Genomic DNA, 20,430 nt, shown 5'->3' with positions numbered 1-20,430 from the left:
TCTTAAAAATAGTTCTTAAAAGATCTGGTGGCTATATTCTTTATTCTGTTAGCTTTATGGTAATTTTAGTATTCAGCTGAGAGTCAAAAAAAAAAAAGTCACCAAATACATTGTAGACCAGGGCAAGAAAAATCCTGAGAACCTCTTCTATGCAGGAAGCGACTGTTTACCCAGCGGTCCTATCCCACTTTATTACAGCAGCGGTGGCACAGATTCAAATTAGTCAGCAGTTTTCACCCCCTGTGTGATGAGGGCTGCATCAGTATAGCCTGAGCATCTGGCCAACATGTTTTATGGACAATATGACATTTCAGATACATATTAAATCAATGCTATCACACATAAGGACTTGAACAAGTAAATTGTGACAGTCAAATCAATCACATCCTTCTATAGCTTTATTAACTGTGTAATCTCACAACTATTATGTGTATTCTTAATATTAATCCACATTTCCATAATGAATTAATCTACAATACTGACTTCTATAATAGTTTGGTATCTGAACAATTGTTCACAAATACACACAAATGCTTACACTGATTTATCCACTTTTAAACCCACTGCCTCAATGTGTAGCACATATTCCAAAATCCATTAAAGAACACAAGGATATGAAGAAGTCAGTTTTCTTTTTTTTTCTTGTCTCTGTTTGAAGTCTGTCTACAGAAACTGAGTACCTCACAAAAAAGACAACATAAATGACACCTGCTAACAAACAGCTCCCTACTCCACACATCTTGATTCATTAAGTCCTTACATAAAGACTTAAAAACAGTTTTATAAAGCTTTACCATGATTTTTAGAATTTATATTCATGGCAGTTGATGCCCACAGCAGTTCATGCAGGGCTATGCAAAAAGCAAATACAGCTTTGTTCGCTGTATTTGACAGTTACAAGGATTCTGTAACCAGAGCAGACTGTCTTCAGCTGCAATAAAGAGGGGTTAATATTTACTCACTCTGTTAAGTGAAAACTGAAGAACAGACTTGAGTCAGCTGTTTGACATACAGCTACTCTGCTCCCCAAAGTATTTGTCTAACTCAGGGAGATGAAAAGATTTCAGGTATACCGTTTTTATATTGATAGATTTATTGATGTCTTCATCACATGCTGAAGGTTTATGGCTTACCAAGTCAGAGTACCTAATGAATTCAGAGCAAAATCAGCAGACATTTTAACTGCTTCAAACCACTGCTTAAATATCAACACAAGGAAAACCACAGATGACACTGCTACATAAAACCTCACCTTCTAATCCTCGCTGCACAGGAGTGCCACTGACACACCAGCGATTTATTCCACTTAAACGGAGTGCCATTTCAGCAGCCTAGCAAAAGAAGATAGAACCAATGGCAGAAAGGAAAAACAAAGAGTGGAACACAGCCTGAAAACATGTGGACCTTATTTTTAAGAAGTCCAAAAATCTTTTCAGTATGTAAGATTAGCAGACCTATAAGCAGCATTGGTACAATGTATTATAAATATGGGTATAAAGTTATTGAGCTTATTTCCGGGTAACTGAGAGCTGATAAAAGCCATATCCACTTGCAAGTAACGAAGTGCAATTAAGGTTTTCACAAAAGGCAAACAGTTAGCAAAAGGAACTATGTAAAAAAGTCTATAAGCCATTATGTAAGTAGCATTTTTGTCCTCCTGCCTTGGGCAAAAAGGATGGACAAATACTAATTAAAATATCTCCCTCTGCAGACAGCAGCCCTAGCGTTTGCAGACACATTGCTGACTATTTTAACTTCTAGACCCAAAGGCCATATCTATGCCTCTGAACCATGTCCCTGAACAGGCTACTATCTTGTTTGAAACTATCGAACACCACATACAGCATGATGACCCAGTTCTTCAAGCTGTCGGTATAAATTATGTTAAATATTTTTTGAGCTAGATATACTTCACAGTCTGCCAAAATTCTAACAGCAGAACCATTTAATAGTCAATATCTCCAACAGAAAATGCCCTTATAAAGAACAAGCTACAAGGACAAACTACCTGAGTGCACTGAATGTTAAGAGTGGGAAAGAGAAGTCTATTGTATTATTTACAATAAGCTTGTCAAAACCTTTTCAGGTTAAATAAATGCCTGACTGGGAATGACATACCTTTGCAGTAGTGCATTCAACCATTTGTGCTTCATCAAGGCAGATCCTCCACCACTCCACTGCTACTAAGGGGCTTGGGATGGCCATGTACCGCTTCTGGTTCCTGAAGCGGCGCCCATCTTCGCTGTTACTGTGGGGTATGTCTACATAGTTCAGCTCAGTGCGGAGGACATCGTATGTGGTAATAACCACCTCCTGCTCTGCCAACATGTGTGGCTGCAAAAAGCCGTGCTTCTTCACACCTTGATACACCTACATGGATTTGTATTCGATAGCACAATAGCAAAGAATGAAGGTAAGAGACACTTTCATAAAAGTGCAAAAATGCCAGTACAGCTTAATATGTGCATGCTTGGAGAAGTGTTCCTCGTATAATATGAAATAATTCAGAAAGCCTGTACTAATATAGTAGCATGGTGGGAAATCCATACTAGTAACAGATAATAAATGCAATACAGACACTGATGCAAAATTTTTATATATACTTATTTATATCTTCATAATTTTTTTTTATCCTTTGCAGAAAAGAGGACTTCAGCATTTGTCGCAATAGTCGTATGCAAGTTTAAGTATTCTGTAATGCTGTACAGAGCAACATTACGTAAGTCAGTGTTACATGTCCTGTCCTCTACCATAGAGGTATTACCTTTCTCCCCGCTGCCCCAAGAATTTCATGTATGATTAGGCAAAGATAGAAGTATGCAGTAAAATATCTAAAAACCAGAAATTACGCTACGAGTAATGTTTTATCTGCAAAAAGGATTTCTATAGAGACTCATGAAATAGACAGAATCCCTGTGCACTGACAGAATATTATTAGAAACCTTTCATATTGACATTTGTTCTTATATCGGAAGTATTTTTCTTATCTCCCTTGTCATTTTAAGCATAATTATCTCAGAAACACGAGTTTAAATAAAAATTGAATAAGCTAAACCAAACATTTTACTATGCGCTTCCCCACAGTAGCATCCTATATTTAAAGGAAATACAGTATGTATTATGAGTCCCAATATACTTACAATACCAAAATATGTTAAAATTTCAAATAAGGTGTGGTACAGCAGAAATATCAAAAAATATTTTTAAAATAGGAGTGTTTTCTCATCTCCAGGATTTTTAGCTACTAAGAGCAATTATTAACAGAGCTATATATCAATCGCCTTTTTTCCTTCTTATACAAACTCCTTCCTTTGCTCCCAACTCACAGGAACCTACTTCAAAATTACATGCATCCATTGCTTACTTTAAGAATTTTATCATCAGCTACTTCTTACACTTATCTGTTAATATTAATCACAATATTAAACAGATAAGGCTTTCTTCTTACAGATATAGGAATATCCCTATCGTTTTAGAAAGAATTTCTATTCTAGTCTCATCTTCAAATAGCTAGCACCTTTCTAGTCCTCTCCCATTCTGCAAGTTCACAATTTATTATATAAACACTAACCAAGATGGTCCATTCTTCTCTGCAACCGCCTACAAACACTTTCACTATTTAAGAAAATCGCACCGTCTTTCCAGCCCCTTGTAGTGTCACAAACTTTAATGTTCTCTTAATTCACACAACTAATAGTTAAAAATACCAAAATTAAGGTGATTCTGTAAAACCTTAGTTGATTCCCTACTCTTTGATGATCAGCACATGATTTCACTGTTAATTTCACTGTTATTGTACTTTTCCTTCCAGTAATAATTTTCCTCTACATTTGTGCATACAGCAACAGAATTTTTGTCAGCTGAAAGAAACCCTTGCAGAAAATTTCTGTTCAGCCCCAGAGAGTGACAACAGAGCATGTGCACACAGGTCAACGCACGTGAACTAGAGAGAGAGAATGGAAAGGGGAAAAAGTGAAGAAAAAGAGTATGGTCGCTGAAGCAACTGTTAAGAAGAAAAAATAGCTGTCCAAGTCTAATGATCTCTTCCAAGTATTTATGAACAGATTTTACGGAGGTTTACAAGTTGGCTAAGTTTTAGTTGTTTTCACAGCAGCAGGAAAAGACAACCTGCCACAAAGCAAGACTTACTGATAAATTTTAATTTCTTGTTCTATTACATAAAACCATGAGAACTTCCCATGGGTTGTTAGCAGTTGGAAGAATAAAAAACACCCTTCACATGCAATGCAAAGCCTGTTAACATGGAAAACTGGTTCTTTGAAACATCTGCACTATTTTCATTTTAACTTTACAGAAAAAAAAAATCATTTTGAAGCAGCACTGAAAGCAAGTCTGGATAGCTGGCAGTTAAAAGAAAATTAAAACAGTGTCTCAGAATGGAAGGTGTCACACAACTTAAAGTACTGACATTCAGTATTTAAGCTATTTTACTGTTACCATGTAAATCTATTTTTGACAGTTTTCATCAAAGCTGGTATAAAACTTGGACTGCGTCCTACGAAAACTGTGCAAGTTTTACGAATTTATTAGTTGCTGCACTAAAGCTACTTAGACTGCACCAATGGCCTAATGGAGGCCTAGAATTCATTTATACATTGGGCATCTCTGCAGGATAGCTGAAGGTATCGGGTATATCCCCGCGTGCAAAGTTTCCTCTCATCTTCCTTATCATCTACTGCTACTGTTATTTTATTCAAAATATAAGGGACCTATGGATCTCAAAGCACTATATCATTACAAAGGCCTTTGCCTGCTAAAAATATGAAGGACAAATCTTGACTACATCATTAATAAAAGACAATGGCTAGCCTTGAACACTGTGATATCTATATAAAAAAAATCCTGCATAGCCATAGTTACTATATGTATAATTAAGCTTATTTTAGTGATAGAGCTATTAGAAACCATGTAAAATGACAATACGAGGTCTCCAGATAAGCAACATCTTAATAAATATGGCAGATGTTATATAGACAACACCCAAGTTGCAACAGTGTTATTCTCAGTAAACACCAAGGCCCGAGACTTCTTTTGTAAAGCCCAAGAACCAGAAATTCAAAAGTACACTGTCTACCGAAACATGTGTTTTTATCTAGAACAAAATAGGACGCAACTATCAGAGATCTGCTTGGGTACAAATGTACAGCGAGACTTGACACTGCCAAAACATCTATAGTTAGACCTAAGTTCCTTGGTAACTTTTCAGGGAAAAATCCAAAACGAAAACCAAAAAACCCCACACAAATCAAAAAACAGAAACAGCCTTCCCTTTCAGAAATCACCTGTTGTTGCAACTGCTCAAAATCTGCCTCCATTTGATAAAGATATCCATCCTCTGTATCTTCTTCCAGTGACCAACTCATAAGGAAAAAATGAAGCTTAGTGCTTCATGCAGACAGTCCTTCCGGGACACAAATACACCATGTGGTGTCAAAGCATAGGTCTAATAGCAAGAAATGTAGAATTCTGACACAGAGGACAAAGAAGCCTCTGAACCTTAGGTGATACAGTGTCAAACAGGAAGCCCTGAACCTTGAGAAAGTAACTCTCCACACTGAAGCTATATAGTCTTACCAGAACTCGAAGAGAAGATGATCTTACGTGCCTGTTGATCTCATCTACCCACTGATGACAAATAGAACTTGGAGAAATTATCAGAGTTGCTCCTGTGGAAACTGGTTTCATTGCCACGAGACAATGGGGACAGTAGAAGGGCTTGATCTTCAGGTTTTCCTCTTTGTAGTTCACACATTCTGCATGCTGCCACAAGTAACATTTTAGGCACTGCACACGAGCTTTATAGTCAGCCAATCCAAGCTCACCACAGATGCATTCAAAACGATACTCAGAGGTATTGAATGGAAATACAGAACTGGTATGTTGTATGCTACTGCTGGCATGCTCTTGCGAATGTGAGGACTGGTCCTTTGGAACTTCCTCCTTGACATCAGCAGTAGTCGTAGAAACATCAAAATCAGGATGACCGCTCACACCACTGGAGTCCCGGAGGCTGCCAGGTGAATTGGGAGACTTTGGGACCACAGCTTCCTGCTGAACATCATTCTCTTTTACAGAGTTCTCATGATCTGCTTCAGATTTCCTGTTATTTTTGCTAGCTGTACAATAATCATGTTCTTCCATGGTGATAACCACCCGTAAAGGGGTTTTAAGGACATTTTTTGAAGTGACATCACTATTCCTTGATTCTTTGGTTTGAGTTTTAGCATCAATCAACTGCTTTTTCTGACTGCTTTCTGAAGTCCTTGCTATCTACAATGTAAAAGTAACCAATAATGTCAGACTTTCTCCTCACCTTTTTTTTTTAATATATGAACACATATATTAAAATTTTTTTTTTGATTTCCAGTTTGAGGATTTGGTTAATGTTTACCAGCATTTAAAACGCAACTTCAGAGTAAGAACAATATATCTGCCACCCACTGCAGCACTATTTTTAAAGATTTATGACAGATGTCGTTAATATTTCAGCCCCAAATTTGATCTCATTCTGATTTCTGCTTCTTTGTTCATGACTGTCAAAGCAAATGCTGCAGTTTTCTTCATTTTTGTCAATAAGCCAGTGTCACTGACCTAGTGCACACAGACAACGCATCTGGGAGTAGCATGCAATTGGTGGAAATAAGATCTGCCTTGGCAACTTTCTTTGAAGTAACTACAGCAGCATGTTTTACCTGCTCTTTGGTTCTTTCTCGCCTCTTCTGTTCCTTGTAATTCTTTCCCAGCTTGAAAGACCCAGCCAGACCATGTCCTTTGACTTGTTCTACTACTTGTTCTGTAATTAGTTTTTCTAGAGTTCTTTTGAGAAGCCGTCTATTTCTCTGTATGTCATACCTATATACAGCATTGATGTACTTAAATATTGCAATAATGGATGCTCCTTTCTTCACATTCATTTCCTTTACAGCTGCTAATATCATCACTCGTAAGCCTATACATAGAATCAAAGCAAAAAAACTTACAGCTCAGATAAAACGAAAGTTACCTCAGAAAATTCACATTAAGGAAACTCTAAACACCATGTTCATTTAAAAAACGCAAAAAAAGGCAGCAGTTTTGACAATGCTTTAGTTCATGTAGCCCTACAAATAGCTGGTTTTCAGTGATTTTAAGACCATAATGAGTAGCAATAGAAATAAGTTGCTCAATTTTCTTACTGAAGCTTATAAAAAGACAGCATATTTCAGTTAAATGCATAAACTCTTACAAGGATCTTTAGTTTCATAAAGACTTGTAGCACAGGAATCTGAGTTGGTAGCTTTACTTTTAAATGTGAATCACATCTTTGTAGCATGCAATCCTATACCACAGCACTCAGCAAAATAATAATTTCATTCTGTAGAAGTAAACTCATAGTCAGTGGCCAACATAAGACATGCCAAAACCAAAATGTATTTTTAAAAGTCAGAAATACTTACTGGGATATTGTATTTTCTCCTTCAATTTAAGCTCCATCTCCTTTGTTTTTTTCTTTTTATTTCCTTCTAGAGGTTGAGGTGGAACAAAGAAGTTCACAAGCTTACCCTAATGCATACAACATTAGATAGTTATTAACTCATGTCTCAACAAGACTAATTCTGAACTTCATTAATCTTTTCAGTTGAAAATTAGCATGAGCTGCTATAGATGTGTGCTCTGATCTCACTAATTTGCTCAGCTCATTTTTAGTGTGCACAGTGATACCCCATTCAGTTCAGTTTCTTGGCAAATGGTGTTCAGTACCCTACACTGAGAATAGAGAGAGCAGCCCTGCAAGCTGCTTGGGTTCTCCACTACTTCAGAATTAAGTTGCAAGAATCTATAGCTGTAAGCGATCTAGGTTACTGATGGGGGGAGGAAAATATATATTTAATATATAGCTAGAAACACATAAGGAGGTAAGCAATATAGATTGAAAAGCCCTAGTTGTATAACAAGTATGCTTCTCTTTTTAGGGATTGTCTCCCCGCTCCCCAATTTACTCTATTATTAGTGATTCAGGAATAGTGATTTAATTCAAGGAGATGTATACTCAAGAACTGAGATACAAAAATATAGATGACAAAGTACCTTCTGGATGAGTGGAATAGTGCCTTTTAACTACAGGGAACATCATATAATTCTGTCCACAAAGATCCCAAAAATATTAGCTAAGATGTATATCCTAACTACTATCATGGAACAGTTTCACAACTCCAGCTCTCCAAAAGCTATGGTCTCTAGCTATTGTTGTCAAATAATGTCCAGATACTTTAGTGCTAATGCCCTCTCCTCACACTCCTCAGTACTGACCCTCCAACACAATTAAGAAGAATCTTACTCTCTGAGAACTGGGTGTTTTCAACCAATAAAATTACAAGCAGACTGGAGACCATAATGAACAGACGTACAATGCAAGTGGCTGCCATGAAATCGAAAGGATGGAACCCACAGAAGTGGTAAGAGTTTACCTAGACATAAAAGTTCTCTCCCTTTAGAGAGAACTTTTGGTTTTAGTGAATGTGCTAAGTTTTCACGGGATGCATGACGAGGAAAGTGAAAACATGGAAAACTGCTGATAAATAAGCCTGGTTATTATATGCAATAGAGAGGGAGCAGAAGCCTTTATTCACGGAGTTTAAATCATCCTTATTTTAGCACAGAAGGTATGTCTAATGGATGTTTGATACTCGCCAACACAATGAAGTCAAAAGGAGAATGATTTCCAATATGATAGAGTACATTACACATTTATACACTCCTGGAGTGCATGTAAACTACCCAACAGCCTATTAACAGAGCAGTTGCCTCCTAACACCCTTCATCAATGGCAAACTATCAATTGTTTCTCATGCAAACCATTCCATTATTTATGTCACCAAGTATCACATCATACAAAGCAAAATCTTTCACTGTACTTTAATTCAGCTTTAAATCTGGACTTCTATAAAACAGAAAGCAATAAACTCAAGAGAAGTGCATTTCCATTAATTCTGATAAGCATTTTCTTCCTTCTAGATCTTATTCTGGTTTTCTTACCTCAGGTAAAGTCAGATCATCTTGTTTAATATCTGGTCGAGTATGAGTCAGAATAAGGGCCAACACTTCAACTGTTTTTCCAAGACCCATCTCATCTGCCAAAATACCTCCAGGCCACTGGGGTCCAGCAATTGGATATTCACGGATAATACTGCAATTCAAGTACATTCCCAAATGAAAGTCAGTAACTACAGAATGATGTGACAGAGAAGCACAAGTTCAGGGACATAGACAGCATAGCTTCAGCAAGGCAAAATTTGTAAGGTGAAGCAATATGTTTTATTAGATAAGCTGAGACTGACAAAAGCTAGCAAGCTTTTTCAGTGTACAAACCTGCCCGAGATGAATACATATGCCAGATGTTTTCGCATTTTTTCCCCTCCTAACAAGCCTTGCCTTGCTAACTTTAGCATATCATAATATTAGTCTCCAAAAAACTGAAATAAACTTATATTCATTTGTGTTAAACATCTGAAAGTTATATAGGGAAAAAAATTAAAAGCAAACTAGCAATCAAAAGGTTCTGTTCTAACCTAATTAACGAGAGAAGCGAAACAGAACTAGTAATGCAATACCCAGCATTAATAAAAGCATTATACTGCCTCCTTCCTTTAGATTTTAAAAACATTGGACCAGAAAGTCAAAGATGCTAATGCTCTAACTTAAAAAAATGTTATCTTAAAACTACAATTTGCACTGAAATTTAAAAAAAGCTTTAAGAAATCAGTCTTCAGGTCAAGATTTATATATTTATCTGTGCATTAAATACTCCAGTTTGCCTTTTTTTTTTTTTTTTTTGAATCAGAGATATCATTGCTCCAATTCTTTAATTGCTAACTGAAAAATGACAGTTACGGAATATCTTATATCCTCCACTAAAAGCTGCCAAGAAGGTTTTCACAAAGTAAAACCTTGAGGTGTTCTCAGAAATAGATAACTATTAAAACATACCAGCCAGTAAATGGATTATAGTAGATTTTCATTCCATCCAGAGTGATGACCTCTCGCCATAAGAAATGCAGTGCATTTTCTACAGAGAAAGAGTTCATGTTACTATTGTGAGGTTTCTCTATAAACAGGACACTGCTTAGGATTGCTCAGCCTTATTGTGACATTTAGAGACAAAAAGTAGATGTCTATCTCCACAATGCTTCATGACCAACAAGACACATCAACTGCTCTTCAGCAAAGTTTAGTTAATCATTCAGTGTACTACCCAAACAACAGCTTTTATAAAAATAGTAATGAAACAATTAACGAAGCTTCTAATCAAACAACAAGAAAATATTACTGCCAACAATACAATCCCACTTTCCTCAATTACGCAAGTTTTCCACACCCATATACTTGCCACTGCTTGGAGTGTTTGTGAGGTTCTCTCGGTGCAGCATCCAATTCACAGCCTCGCTTTGGTACGGCCTCAGAACAGGAATTAATGCGGGGTGCTGCACGTCCTCTCTCAGTGACTCGATATCCTGCTGATGGGTGTGCCTCACAAAGTCATAAAGCTCTTCAATATTTTGTCGCTCTAATTCCGTGTCAGATTCTTCCTCATCTTCCTCCAGCTCATCTGCATACACCAAGTCATTCAAGACATGCATTAGCAATCAACTTTGGTCAACATTTCCATAAATTTTGCAGCAACACATTAGTTAACATATGAAAGCGATCAAAGCAAAATGTCATTTAAACATGTCACGACTGCACCTGACTCAGCTGTAATAGCAGCAGTAGGAAACACTGAGCACTATTTTCCCAGAAGTTTATATTAACATGCTAATGCAATCACAGAGGTACACGTAATCAGCAAAGCTCTTCCTTTAGAATTTAGGGATAGAACAATGAGACCATAGTTATTTAATAAAGACCTTCCACTAAACATTTCCAATCGATACAAAACCACAAATAACTCACATTTCAGATTCAAATGCCAACATGGGTCAATAATATTATAGAAAGTGGGAAAACTCTGTGAGATGTCAAGGATTTGTACATTTTTCATGAAATAAAGCCTTTCTTGATAAAATAACATTAAAAAAATGGGAGATTATTTTCAATGAGCTTTCACATTAATTTTAAATTATCCATCTGGATAAGAAAATTGTAGCAGTAAGACAACATGAAATTCTCACCACTTGCATCATTGCAAAAAAAGGCCTTGTGCTTACATATTTTTCACATAATTTGGATATAAGGGCATACACCGAACTTAAGCACTACAGAATAAAAAATAATGAAAAATTAAAAGTATAATATATCGATAAACAGAGAAAACAGATAATGGCATGCGCTATTAAATCAAACTATCATTATGATACCTCATGCTAATGAGATATGTACCTGCCACAAACACCAGAGAGCTTAATCTTAAAATAAGGTTTGAAGGCTGCTATTAGGACTCTTTCATGGAAAGCAAAAGCTTTCTTTCATTCAACTGAACGGTAAAGTATGCGTTCCAAAACAAACAGAAGGAAATGATGTGCCTATGTATGGCAGCCATCAGTGCCCTGCACTTCTGAGTCAACGGCACAATTGTGGTACTTCCAAGGAAAAAGAGAATTCTGAAAAAAATTAAGTTCCTATAAATTCATGAAAACTGTATATATAAAGAAGGCAACCAGAGTGCACGTGTGGGGCTATTAATTTTCCAGTCAAAGGAAAAGCACCAAGCAGAGCAGGCAGCTTTATATGCTACAGAAACCATTCCAGGAGATTCTTTGACACACATTCCTCACTTCATGGAAAGAACAGAGAAATTAGAGTCACTGCAGAGTATAACTTTGATCAATGAAGTTGATCTATAATGACACCTATCATTATATTGCTAAAATAATAGTTTTCAAATATTACATTTCAGACCATAATAAGTTGACTTTTATATAAACTAAGTCTACCCAGAATTTTACAGGGGAGCTAAGACTACTATATACTTTAAAGCAAAATGTTTTTTCATACAACTGGATACATTTTGTCTATACCTTTCTTGTTTTGTTCATTCTCTCAAACTTTCTTTTTTTTCTGATTAAATGGTGCTACGTACCACAGGGATTTTTAAAAGGATGCTAAGGAAGTTGACCTCTCAGCTAGTTATTTGTTAAACAGTGAATATTTTATTATGCTTTCAACCATTTCAAAATGTAACTCAATTACATAGCTTCATCTTAGTATTTTTACCTTCGAAAAATAGATAGTATTGTACTATCTAAAAATGCAGTTTCTCTGATTCTATAATCAAGTGTTGTACTAAATCCCTTCAATGATTGAAGTTCTGCTATTGCATCTGCAGTAGAATCTTTCAGTTTTATCTGTAAGGCAGTTTCCAGATTGTCGTATATCTACATCAATGAAAGTGTAATATTTGCCCCCTTTTTTCCCCAACAAAGATGATTAAGGGAGTGAAGCATCTCCCTTATGAGGAAAGGCTGAGGGAGCTGGATCTCTTTAGCTTGAAGGAGACTGAGGGGTGACCTCATTAATGTTTATAAATATATAAAGGGTGGGTGTCACGAGGATGGAGCCAGGCTCTTCTCAGTGACAACCAGTGATAGGACAAGGGGTAATGGGTTCAAGCTGGAACACAAGAGGTTCCACTTAAATTTGAGAAGAAACTTCTTCTCAGTCAGGGTGATGGAACACTGGAACAGGCTGCCCAGGGAGGTTGTGGATTCTCCTTCTCTGGAGACATTCAAAACCCGCCTGGACGCCTTCCTGTGTAACCTCATCTGGGTGTTCCTGCTCCAGCAGGGGGATTGGACTAGATGATCTTTGGAGGTCCCTTCCAATCCCTAACATTCTGTGATTCTGTGATTTATTCTAGATTAATGGAAAACTTGTTGCTTTACATTCGGTATTAAAAAAATGCCTTACAGAGACAAAAAAGTCTCTTCTTTGTACAAAGAATTTATTATTAAGAAAACTGAAGGAGAATGATGTATAGTAAATGCTATTGCCATGCTACTGTATGTCATATAGTTCCATGATACTATGGGAAAACAAACTCTGAAACATTTACCATTCACTAGAACAGACATATGAATAGCAATTAAACAGCCATTTTAGTCTTTTAATTTTAAGGCCTAGGGTTTTTTTCCATACTAAGAAAGCAGCTAGCTGGATCTATAAGTGATCTACCTATTACAAAACCAGCTATTCGTTAAAGCAAACAAAAGAAATCTCTGTAAACTATTTTCTCAAAAAAGTGGTTAACACTACAATTAATGTTCAAAACTCATGAAGCTTCTGCATATTTAATATTTTGTCACTCTCCTGCAGATACACTGATGCTGACAGATGGAATTCCTGCCACAAGGTCTCAAAATCATCTAGAAGGACATTTAACAGGATGAGTACACTGAGCAAAACAAATATAAAAATTAAACGTAGAGATAGAAAAGTCATGTCCCTTATTTCTGTAAATCCTTGTGTGCAACTCCATCATCCCAAGAATTTGCTCATCAATGGGGAGAAGCAGCAGCCTCATCTTGGAACATTATTGCTTAATAGAATTCATTTTAGATGTATATTGACAAGTATTAAAATACATAATTACATGCGGTTTTACAAAAATTTCAATTACTTCTGTTTAAAAACAGGTGAAATTCAAACACAGACTCAATCATTAGAAATGGAAATTAATTTACACTTCTTAAGAGGCATGCATTCATTGGCATGGAATCAAGACAATTTTAATATTTTACGCTACATCAAAAAGTACATACTAAAAAACTGTCAGAAAATGTAACTACTTTCACAGTAACCGCCTGGGGTCTTCCCTTCCAAGTCTTTTCCATTTCTGTGACAGGCTTTATTTCTGAATTTGGAGCATAGTATAATGCACCCTGTGGACTTATACAGTGGTTTAAAGATCCTATTTTGTTCTCTAATACTTTCGAGAGAATTCTTTACCTTTGATTTGGTTTGCCTGACATCAAGCACTAAGTTGATGCATTTACTGAGCTATACACCTACCTATGGAACCTATAACCCCAGTTGCAACAGTTAGCAAACGGGCTATCGCAAGAGGCCATCACTTTTCCCTAATGTGACGCAAGGATTTTTTTTCTTCTGCTTCACTTTATCTATACTGAATTTATACTGATTCTCCACTTCATTGCCTAGTTTGCTCGCAATCTTGCAGTTGTTCGTCATCTCTGCTATGCCAAATAATACTTTTCAAGTTTGTTGATGATACCGTCTCACAAATCACTGTATTTTCCAAAGCCTTACGAACACATTAAGCTGCACATGCTTTTGTATGACTTGACTGGTGATCTTCATACACATTAACAACAGTTTATTTCTATTCTCTACACCCTCTATTTTACTTAGTCATTTACATGGTATTCATTGGCATTGAATCAAAACTATGTTATTATCTTACACCACAGCAAAATGTACATGCTGAAAAATAGTCAGAAGGTTTACCAGCTGGAAACACAGATCCCTTATGAACCTGAGCTGGCTGTATGGCTTCTGAAATGGTAAGTTAAGGCATAAAACCCCCATCACTCATGTCCACATTCTTGCTCCAGTAACTCTGAGGGACATGTCTTCCCTTTCAGAAGCTATATTGTCCCTTCACCTGTAAGCTACACTCAACCATGTAGTCCAGAAAAGTCTATCTTTTAGTGTACTGAGGACAAATGCCTCAAGTTGCAGCAGCAAATTCTTTTGGATCTCAAAATACGTCACTGTTCATTTTGTCCATAAACCATCTCTTTCCCCAACTCCTGCACAATGAACACATATGCAGAGAAGAAAGTTGTGCTTGCTGCTATAGCATTACTTTACTTGAGCGCTCCTTTATATGCTTTAGTGATCTCAAGTCTATGAATTCTCAGACAGATATTCTGCTTCTAATGCATTTATGATAATGTATTTCTCATAATGCACTTAAAAACATTACTATTCATTTCTATATCAAATAATTTATTCTTCACACTTCTTTTTGGATCTGCTTTATTGTGCTTTTAGACCTAAGTTGTTAAATTCACTTCAGTCAGACTACTTCAGTTTTTTTGCAGGATGACTTCTTATGTGCAATATCCTCCCTTCCCCACATAGTTAGTTATACTGCCCCTTCTTTTGTTATATCACAAGTATTTTCTGACAGTTGCATGTTTATTCTTTGCAGCAGACATGGATGTACAGATTTTATTCTGTTAGCTCTTCCTTTTAGCTTCTCTCTAGCAAGTTCCCTATTTTTTTATACAATTCTGCCTTTTGATATTAAGTAGAATTATGGAGGGGGACATTAGGCTCCTTTTGCTTCTGCAAAAACACTGAAACTTGGCATATTATGGTCACTGTTACTGAGGCAATCTTCGACTAACTTTTCGAATCAATCGTACACACAGGAACAAGACCAAGGCTGTTTTTTTAATAGTTTCCTAAGCAATCGCACCATAAAATGGTCATTGATCACCCTAAAAATCTGTATCACTGCTGAGTATAACCTGGCAAGCACCATTTCGATTCCAAAATGTCGACGAGATCCATATTTTTGAATTTGCAGTGGTGTATCCTTACAACTGCCAGAAAGGTGCATTTTGTAGTAGTTCACATTATAACTGCTTTACCGTACAAAACAAACAGAAATTCTGTTGCCACAGTTGTGTGTTAGGCACCAAACTAGGAACAAAAGCTTTCCAAATTTAATTCCTGGTTCTTTTGAACAGTTCCTCCGTATCTTGGACAAGTTACTGTACACCTATTTAAACACCTCACACAAATCAGTGAAAACGTAAGGACGCAAACTTCTATGTGCCTCAGTGCCTCATCTGTAGAGAAGGAATATTATCACCTGTGATTTGACCATAAACAAACTAGCATATGATTAATAGTCAGAAAATAATATGGAGAGAATTACCTTGAAAATAAAGTTGTTCTAGAAGGCAGGAATAACTTATTTTCCCTTACATTTAAAACTACTAGAAAAAGGACACACTTTAATAACAAAAATTATTAATGAACATTCAACTGAATTGCATTACCTGGAATTAAAAAACTATAGAACTTTTCCATGAGTTTTTGAATCAGCTGATTAGCTTTTTTGGGTCTTCCACCTCCATCACTGAGAAACTCTGGTTTACTTAGCCCAGCTTCCAGAAGGTAAATTCCAACCTGTGACATGGTTATACAGTTAATCATTTAATTAACTGTTAGAATGACAAGAATCTTATAAACAGAAGAGTATGAAAATAATAGTGCTTTGAAAGTTAGCAGATGCAGACAGATGCAATGTATCTACTAAAATCACCATCTGTATAAGTGTAGGAGTAGTTACATTTGTACAGTCCTAAAATTACATTCAACCCTTTGAAGGCAACCACGAGGCTGATGTGGCCCCCGGTAAAAATGAGTTGGACACCCCTGGTATAGAGGATACAGTACATTTCAGCTAAAAGCTTCTTTGACTCCTTTGGGTGATGCACTACAAACAGTGCAACAGTAAAAAGAATTTTTTAAGAAAAAACACACTGAAAACATTTACATAATCGTGTAGAAACTACATATGTTCATCACATCATAAAAATATAACCCATACCTTTAAAGCTTGAGCCTCTCCAGGTCTTTGATAAAGTCCAATTATCTTTTTCTTTTGCAACCATCTCAAGCCTTCCAATATTTCACCACCTAAAGTTGATTTCACCAAAATACATTGCTCATAAGCTCCCAGGTATTCTTTTGTTTCATTATTGTACTCTTCTTCACTTCTTTCATGAACACAGACCTGCAGCTGATCATCAGAGTCTCCTCTCAAAGTAAAACTCCTTTCATGGAATTCATCAGTTAGAACTTCCTCAGAAGGAAGATGAAGAGCAAATTCTCCCAACAGAGCTTTCCAGGACCCATCTGCATGGTATGGCAAGACTATAATATTTAGCTGTACTGACACAGGAGTCAAGATGGAATACGAGTCTTCCTCATCATTAACTGTCAAAAACTTAACAGATTTTGAGCCACCACCTTCTTTTTCAATGGGATCTTCATCAGTGCTATCATCATTTAAAACAATGATGGATGCAGAAGAAGTGCTTGGACCTGGAACATGGTCCTCATTAGTCTCTTCATCATCTAATGTTATCACCTCATTTCTCCGGTCTTCATGCATATTCCAGCAGAGCTTTTTCTTTTTCTCTTCATCTACTTTTGATGGAGGTGCGCGTTTTCGACGACTACTCATTTTGTCGTTTTGTCAACAGTATTTTCAGGCTCTGCGAAATGAAGTGAATTAGTCAGCAATAAGTATTACAAAATCAAATTCCCAGATTGAAATTTCACTGTGCAGTAGCTACTAAACTTGCAAAAGGTTTAGACACAGACATATGCACTAAGAAATCTAACTGTTCAAAAGAGACTTTGTTTTACAGAAAGTCTCCTGTCCCTGTGCCATCACACAAAGCTAGACACAAAGCATTTGTCTCGTACTATATCTTATCATTTTGCCAGACAGCTACAGACAGATCAACAGAATGCTGTATTTCACAGCTCTTACTCAGAATCCTGTGGGACAATGGAATCCCTCAAAGGCAGAGGTGGAAGGAGATGGCAGAAGAAACTCCACAAACAAAAGTACAGGAGGTACACGAGACGTGGGGCGGGCATGGGGAAAATACACACACACAAAATTCTTCCTTCTTGTCAAAGCCTACATCACGAAACCTTAAGCAAACTTGACACAGGGTTAGTCTGAAGCTGTCATTACATAAAATACGGTTTAGAGCCTAAGCTATCAAGTTCAGTCCTTAGAAGTCCCCAATGACCTTCCTACTAGTACTGAATACTTTATTTTCCCAAGGAACTGTGCATCCTGGGACTTGGATATACAAATTGCTTGCAGAGGAGCCCTTACTTATTCTATTGCACATTTCAGTGGGACCAATCAGCAAGCTAAATACACAGTCCTACTGATTTTGATGAACTGCAAAGCTAAGTCAAGACACATGTCTGACTCCTTGACTGAACCTGGGCAGTGAACAAGATTTTGTGGATAAAACACCGGAAAATAAAATATACGTGCTAAACAATACACGTGAAGATGATTATGGAATATTAGACCCATCTGGGAAAACGATAACTACATACTCAAAACTACATGCTCATAATTAAATACCCAAACAAGATTTTTTCTTAAATACTGTTTTTATAAGGAGCCTGAACACAGCAATAGATTTCTGGCCTCAAATTAGAGCACTGTCTTTGTCAAAGACAGGAAAATATTTAGATATCCATGTCAACTCAGCTTCTGCATACAACTTTTAAAGAAATATAGGACGATATGAGGCAAATATTCTAAATCCAGTGTCCCACATCTTAATGTTAAAAGAGTTTATGCTAGAGCACAGCAGAATTCCTAGAATTCTGAATAATTTTAAAAGGATCATCTGAAAATAAAAAAACAAACACCAAAAAACCCAAACCAAACAACAACAAAACACAAAACAAAAAAACACAAACAAAAAAGCCCACAAAACAACAAACAATTAAAAAAATCATCAACAAAAAACCAAACCAAAACAACCCCAAACAAACCCTAAATTTTATAGTTCATGAAAGTCTAAAGAAATACTCAGAAATATACAAATCTTGCTGCTCTTGAATTCCAAACACAACAGAATTATGGAAACACGCGAGTTTTCAAAACAATGCTCATGCACACTGAGTGTTGCTGACAATAAACCAAGGAAATCGCAACCACGAGCAGACATAACATAACATAACATCGCACTTAAAGAACGAATGACTCCTGCATCACCAGGGTCTACACGTGCAACTTCAGCACCACACTCCGACGTATAAACTAGAGAGAATCGCTCTGCCTGAGCAGATCTGTTTAAAACTCCTATGGGCAGGAGACGACCGCGTCTACAACGCGAAGCACCAAACCTGCCCGCAGAAGCACCGGTGTTGGTCCGGGGAGGCCGCACCGCGCCGACATCAGCGCTGCCGCCGGGGCCTGTGCAGCGGCCGCTCCCCAGCCGGGCACAAAGTCCGCTGCCAGCAGCCCGGGGCCGCGGCCACCCCCTGCTCCCTCGCCAGCAGGCGGGTAAGGTCCCCTAGTCCCTAACAAGGAAAGTTACTTGAAAATCGGAAAGGAGCCGCCAGCAGCGGACGCAGTACTCCTCAGCAACCGGACAGGTCCAGCGGGCTGCGGTCAGCCTGCCCACCGCCGCCACCCCCGCGGTTACTACGCGGCCCATGAGGCCACGCGAGAACCGAGCAGCCGGCCCGAGGCACCCACCGCTCCCCGGGGACACTCGCACAGGCCCCCGGGCCGCCCAGCCCCGCGCGGCCGCACCGCCACCCCGCAGCCGGCCGCGGCCAGGCAGCCCCGCCGCGCCGCGCCACGGCCAGTAGGTCGCCAGGCGCTCAGGGCGAGCAGGCAGGCGGACCGGTCACCGCTCTCTCGAGCCCGGGGTGCGGCCCCCCGCTGCGGCCTCGGAGCCGCAGGGGCGAGGGGAGGGGGGAAGCGGAGCCAACCGCCATCAACGTACCGAAGGGGTAACGCGGCTGCTCCTTCCCCGGTCGGGGCAGGGGGAACGCGGGACCCCTGAGCCGCTGACAAAGTAGGCAGGACCTCCCGGCAGGGGGCGGGGGAGGGGGGGGGGGGCGGGATGGGCGGGCACGAGGATGCGCACGCACCCGCCCCAGCCCGGCCAGCGACCAATGGGATCTGAGAGAGGTGACACGTCTCCCCGTCCCCCTTGCGCCAGCGGAAAAAACAACGGAAGGGCGACGGACGGCGCAGGCGCAGACCTTGCTCTTAGGGCAAAGGGGCGGGGAAATCGCTGTTTGCCCTCAGTGGGGCGTGGCTGGGGAGGATGGAGAGCGAAGCTGTGGCGTCATTGGCGGCGTGCGCAAGCGGCTGTGGGAGGCGGGGAGGCTTGGGGGCCCGTGTGTCGGCCTCGGGGGTTCGTGTGTCCGCTGGCGGCCTGGGCGAGCGGCCCGTCCGTCATCCCTTGGCAAAGCCTTCTGCTGGGAAGGGGAATGGGTTACGTTAACGCCTGTGAGGAGCGATGTTGGAGGGTATTGGGGAGACTAAAGCCCCACGTGGGGTTTGTGAGGCGCTTCAGGTCGCTACCATAGGCGTTTGTCTGAGGGTTGTGGAAAAAAACGCCGCTTGGGGGGAAACTGGTGAAAACCTTTTAGTTTGGGTGACTTTAAGGTGGAATACTCAGGAAGCCTGTCGGGCTTAGAAACTGGCAGAGCAGCGGAAATGCCGTCTGGTTGCTGTGGCCAGGCACACGCGGGAGAAGGTGATGCTGAGAAATGATTCCTCAAAGCAGTGGTGATGACGGAGGCCTTGGTGCCATCCGTGAGGTGAAATACCGTTGAGGAAAAAGGGGAGGCACGCAAAGGTCTGTTAAATCAAGTGATGAGTTATGTAATGAG

General features: G+C 38.9%; 1 protein-coding gene across 2 annotated transcripts in view; it reads right to left on the bottom strand.

The window, feature by feature from the left end:
- SHPRH (SNF2 histone linker PHD RING helicase) overlaps window positions 1-19,620 on the bottom strand; it is a 51,581-nt gene extending 31,961 nt beyond the window's left edge. The window contains exons 1-11 of one of the 2 annotated variants that reach the window (XM_065631647.1): window positions 19,533-19,620; window positions 16,583-17,252; window positions 16,029-16,158; window positions 10,388-10,606; window positions 9,988-10,066; window positions 9,037-9,187; window positions 7,458-7,563; window positions 6,714-6,970; window positions 5,596-6,291; window positions 2,119-2,370; window positions 1,253-1,331 (exon numbers count right to left, since the gene is read on the bottom strand). In XM_065631647.1, coding sequence (XP_065487719.1) covers window positions 1,253-1,331; window positions 2,119-2,370; window positions 5,596-6,291; window positions 6,714-6,970; window positions 7,458-7,563; window positions 9,037-9,187; window positions 9,988-10,066; window positions 10,388-10,606; window positions 16,029-16,158; window positions 16,583-17,221 — 2,608 coding nt within the window. In that variant the 5' untranslated portion in view covers window positions 17,222-17,252; window positions 19,533-19,620. The remainder of the gene's footprint in view (window positions 1-1,252; window positions 1,332-2,118; window positions 2,371-5,595; window positions 6,292-6,713; window positions 6,971-7,457; window positions 7,564-9,036; window positions 9,188-9,987; window positions 10,067-10,387; window positions 10,607-16,028; window positions 16,159-16,582; window positions 17,253-19,532) is intronic. The other variant, XM_065631648.1, reaches the window with a different exon arrangement.
- Between the last annotated feature and the right edge of the window lie 810 nt (window positions 19,621-20,430).

This window comes from Caloenas nicobarica, chromosome 3 (assembly GCF_036013445.1).
Source record: "Caloenas nicobarica isolate bCalNic1 chromosome 3, bCalNic1.hap1, whole genome shotgun sequence".
Classification (NCBI taxonomy): domain Eukaryota; kingdom Metazoa; phylum Chordata; class Aves; order Columbiformes; family Columbidae; genus Caloenas; species Caloenas nicobarica.
This window is presented reverse-complemented; position numbering and strand designations above follow the sequence as displayed.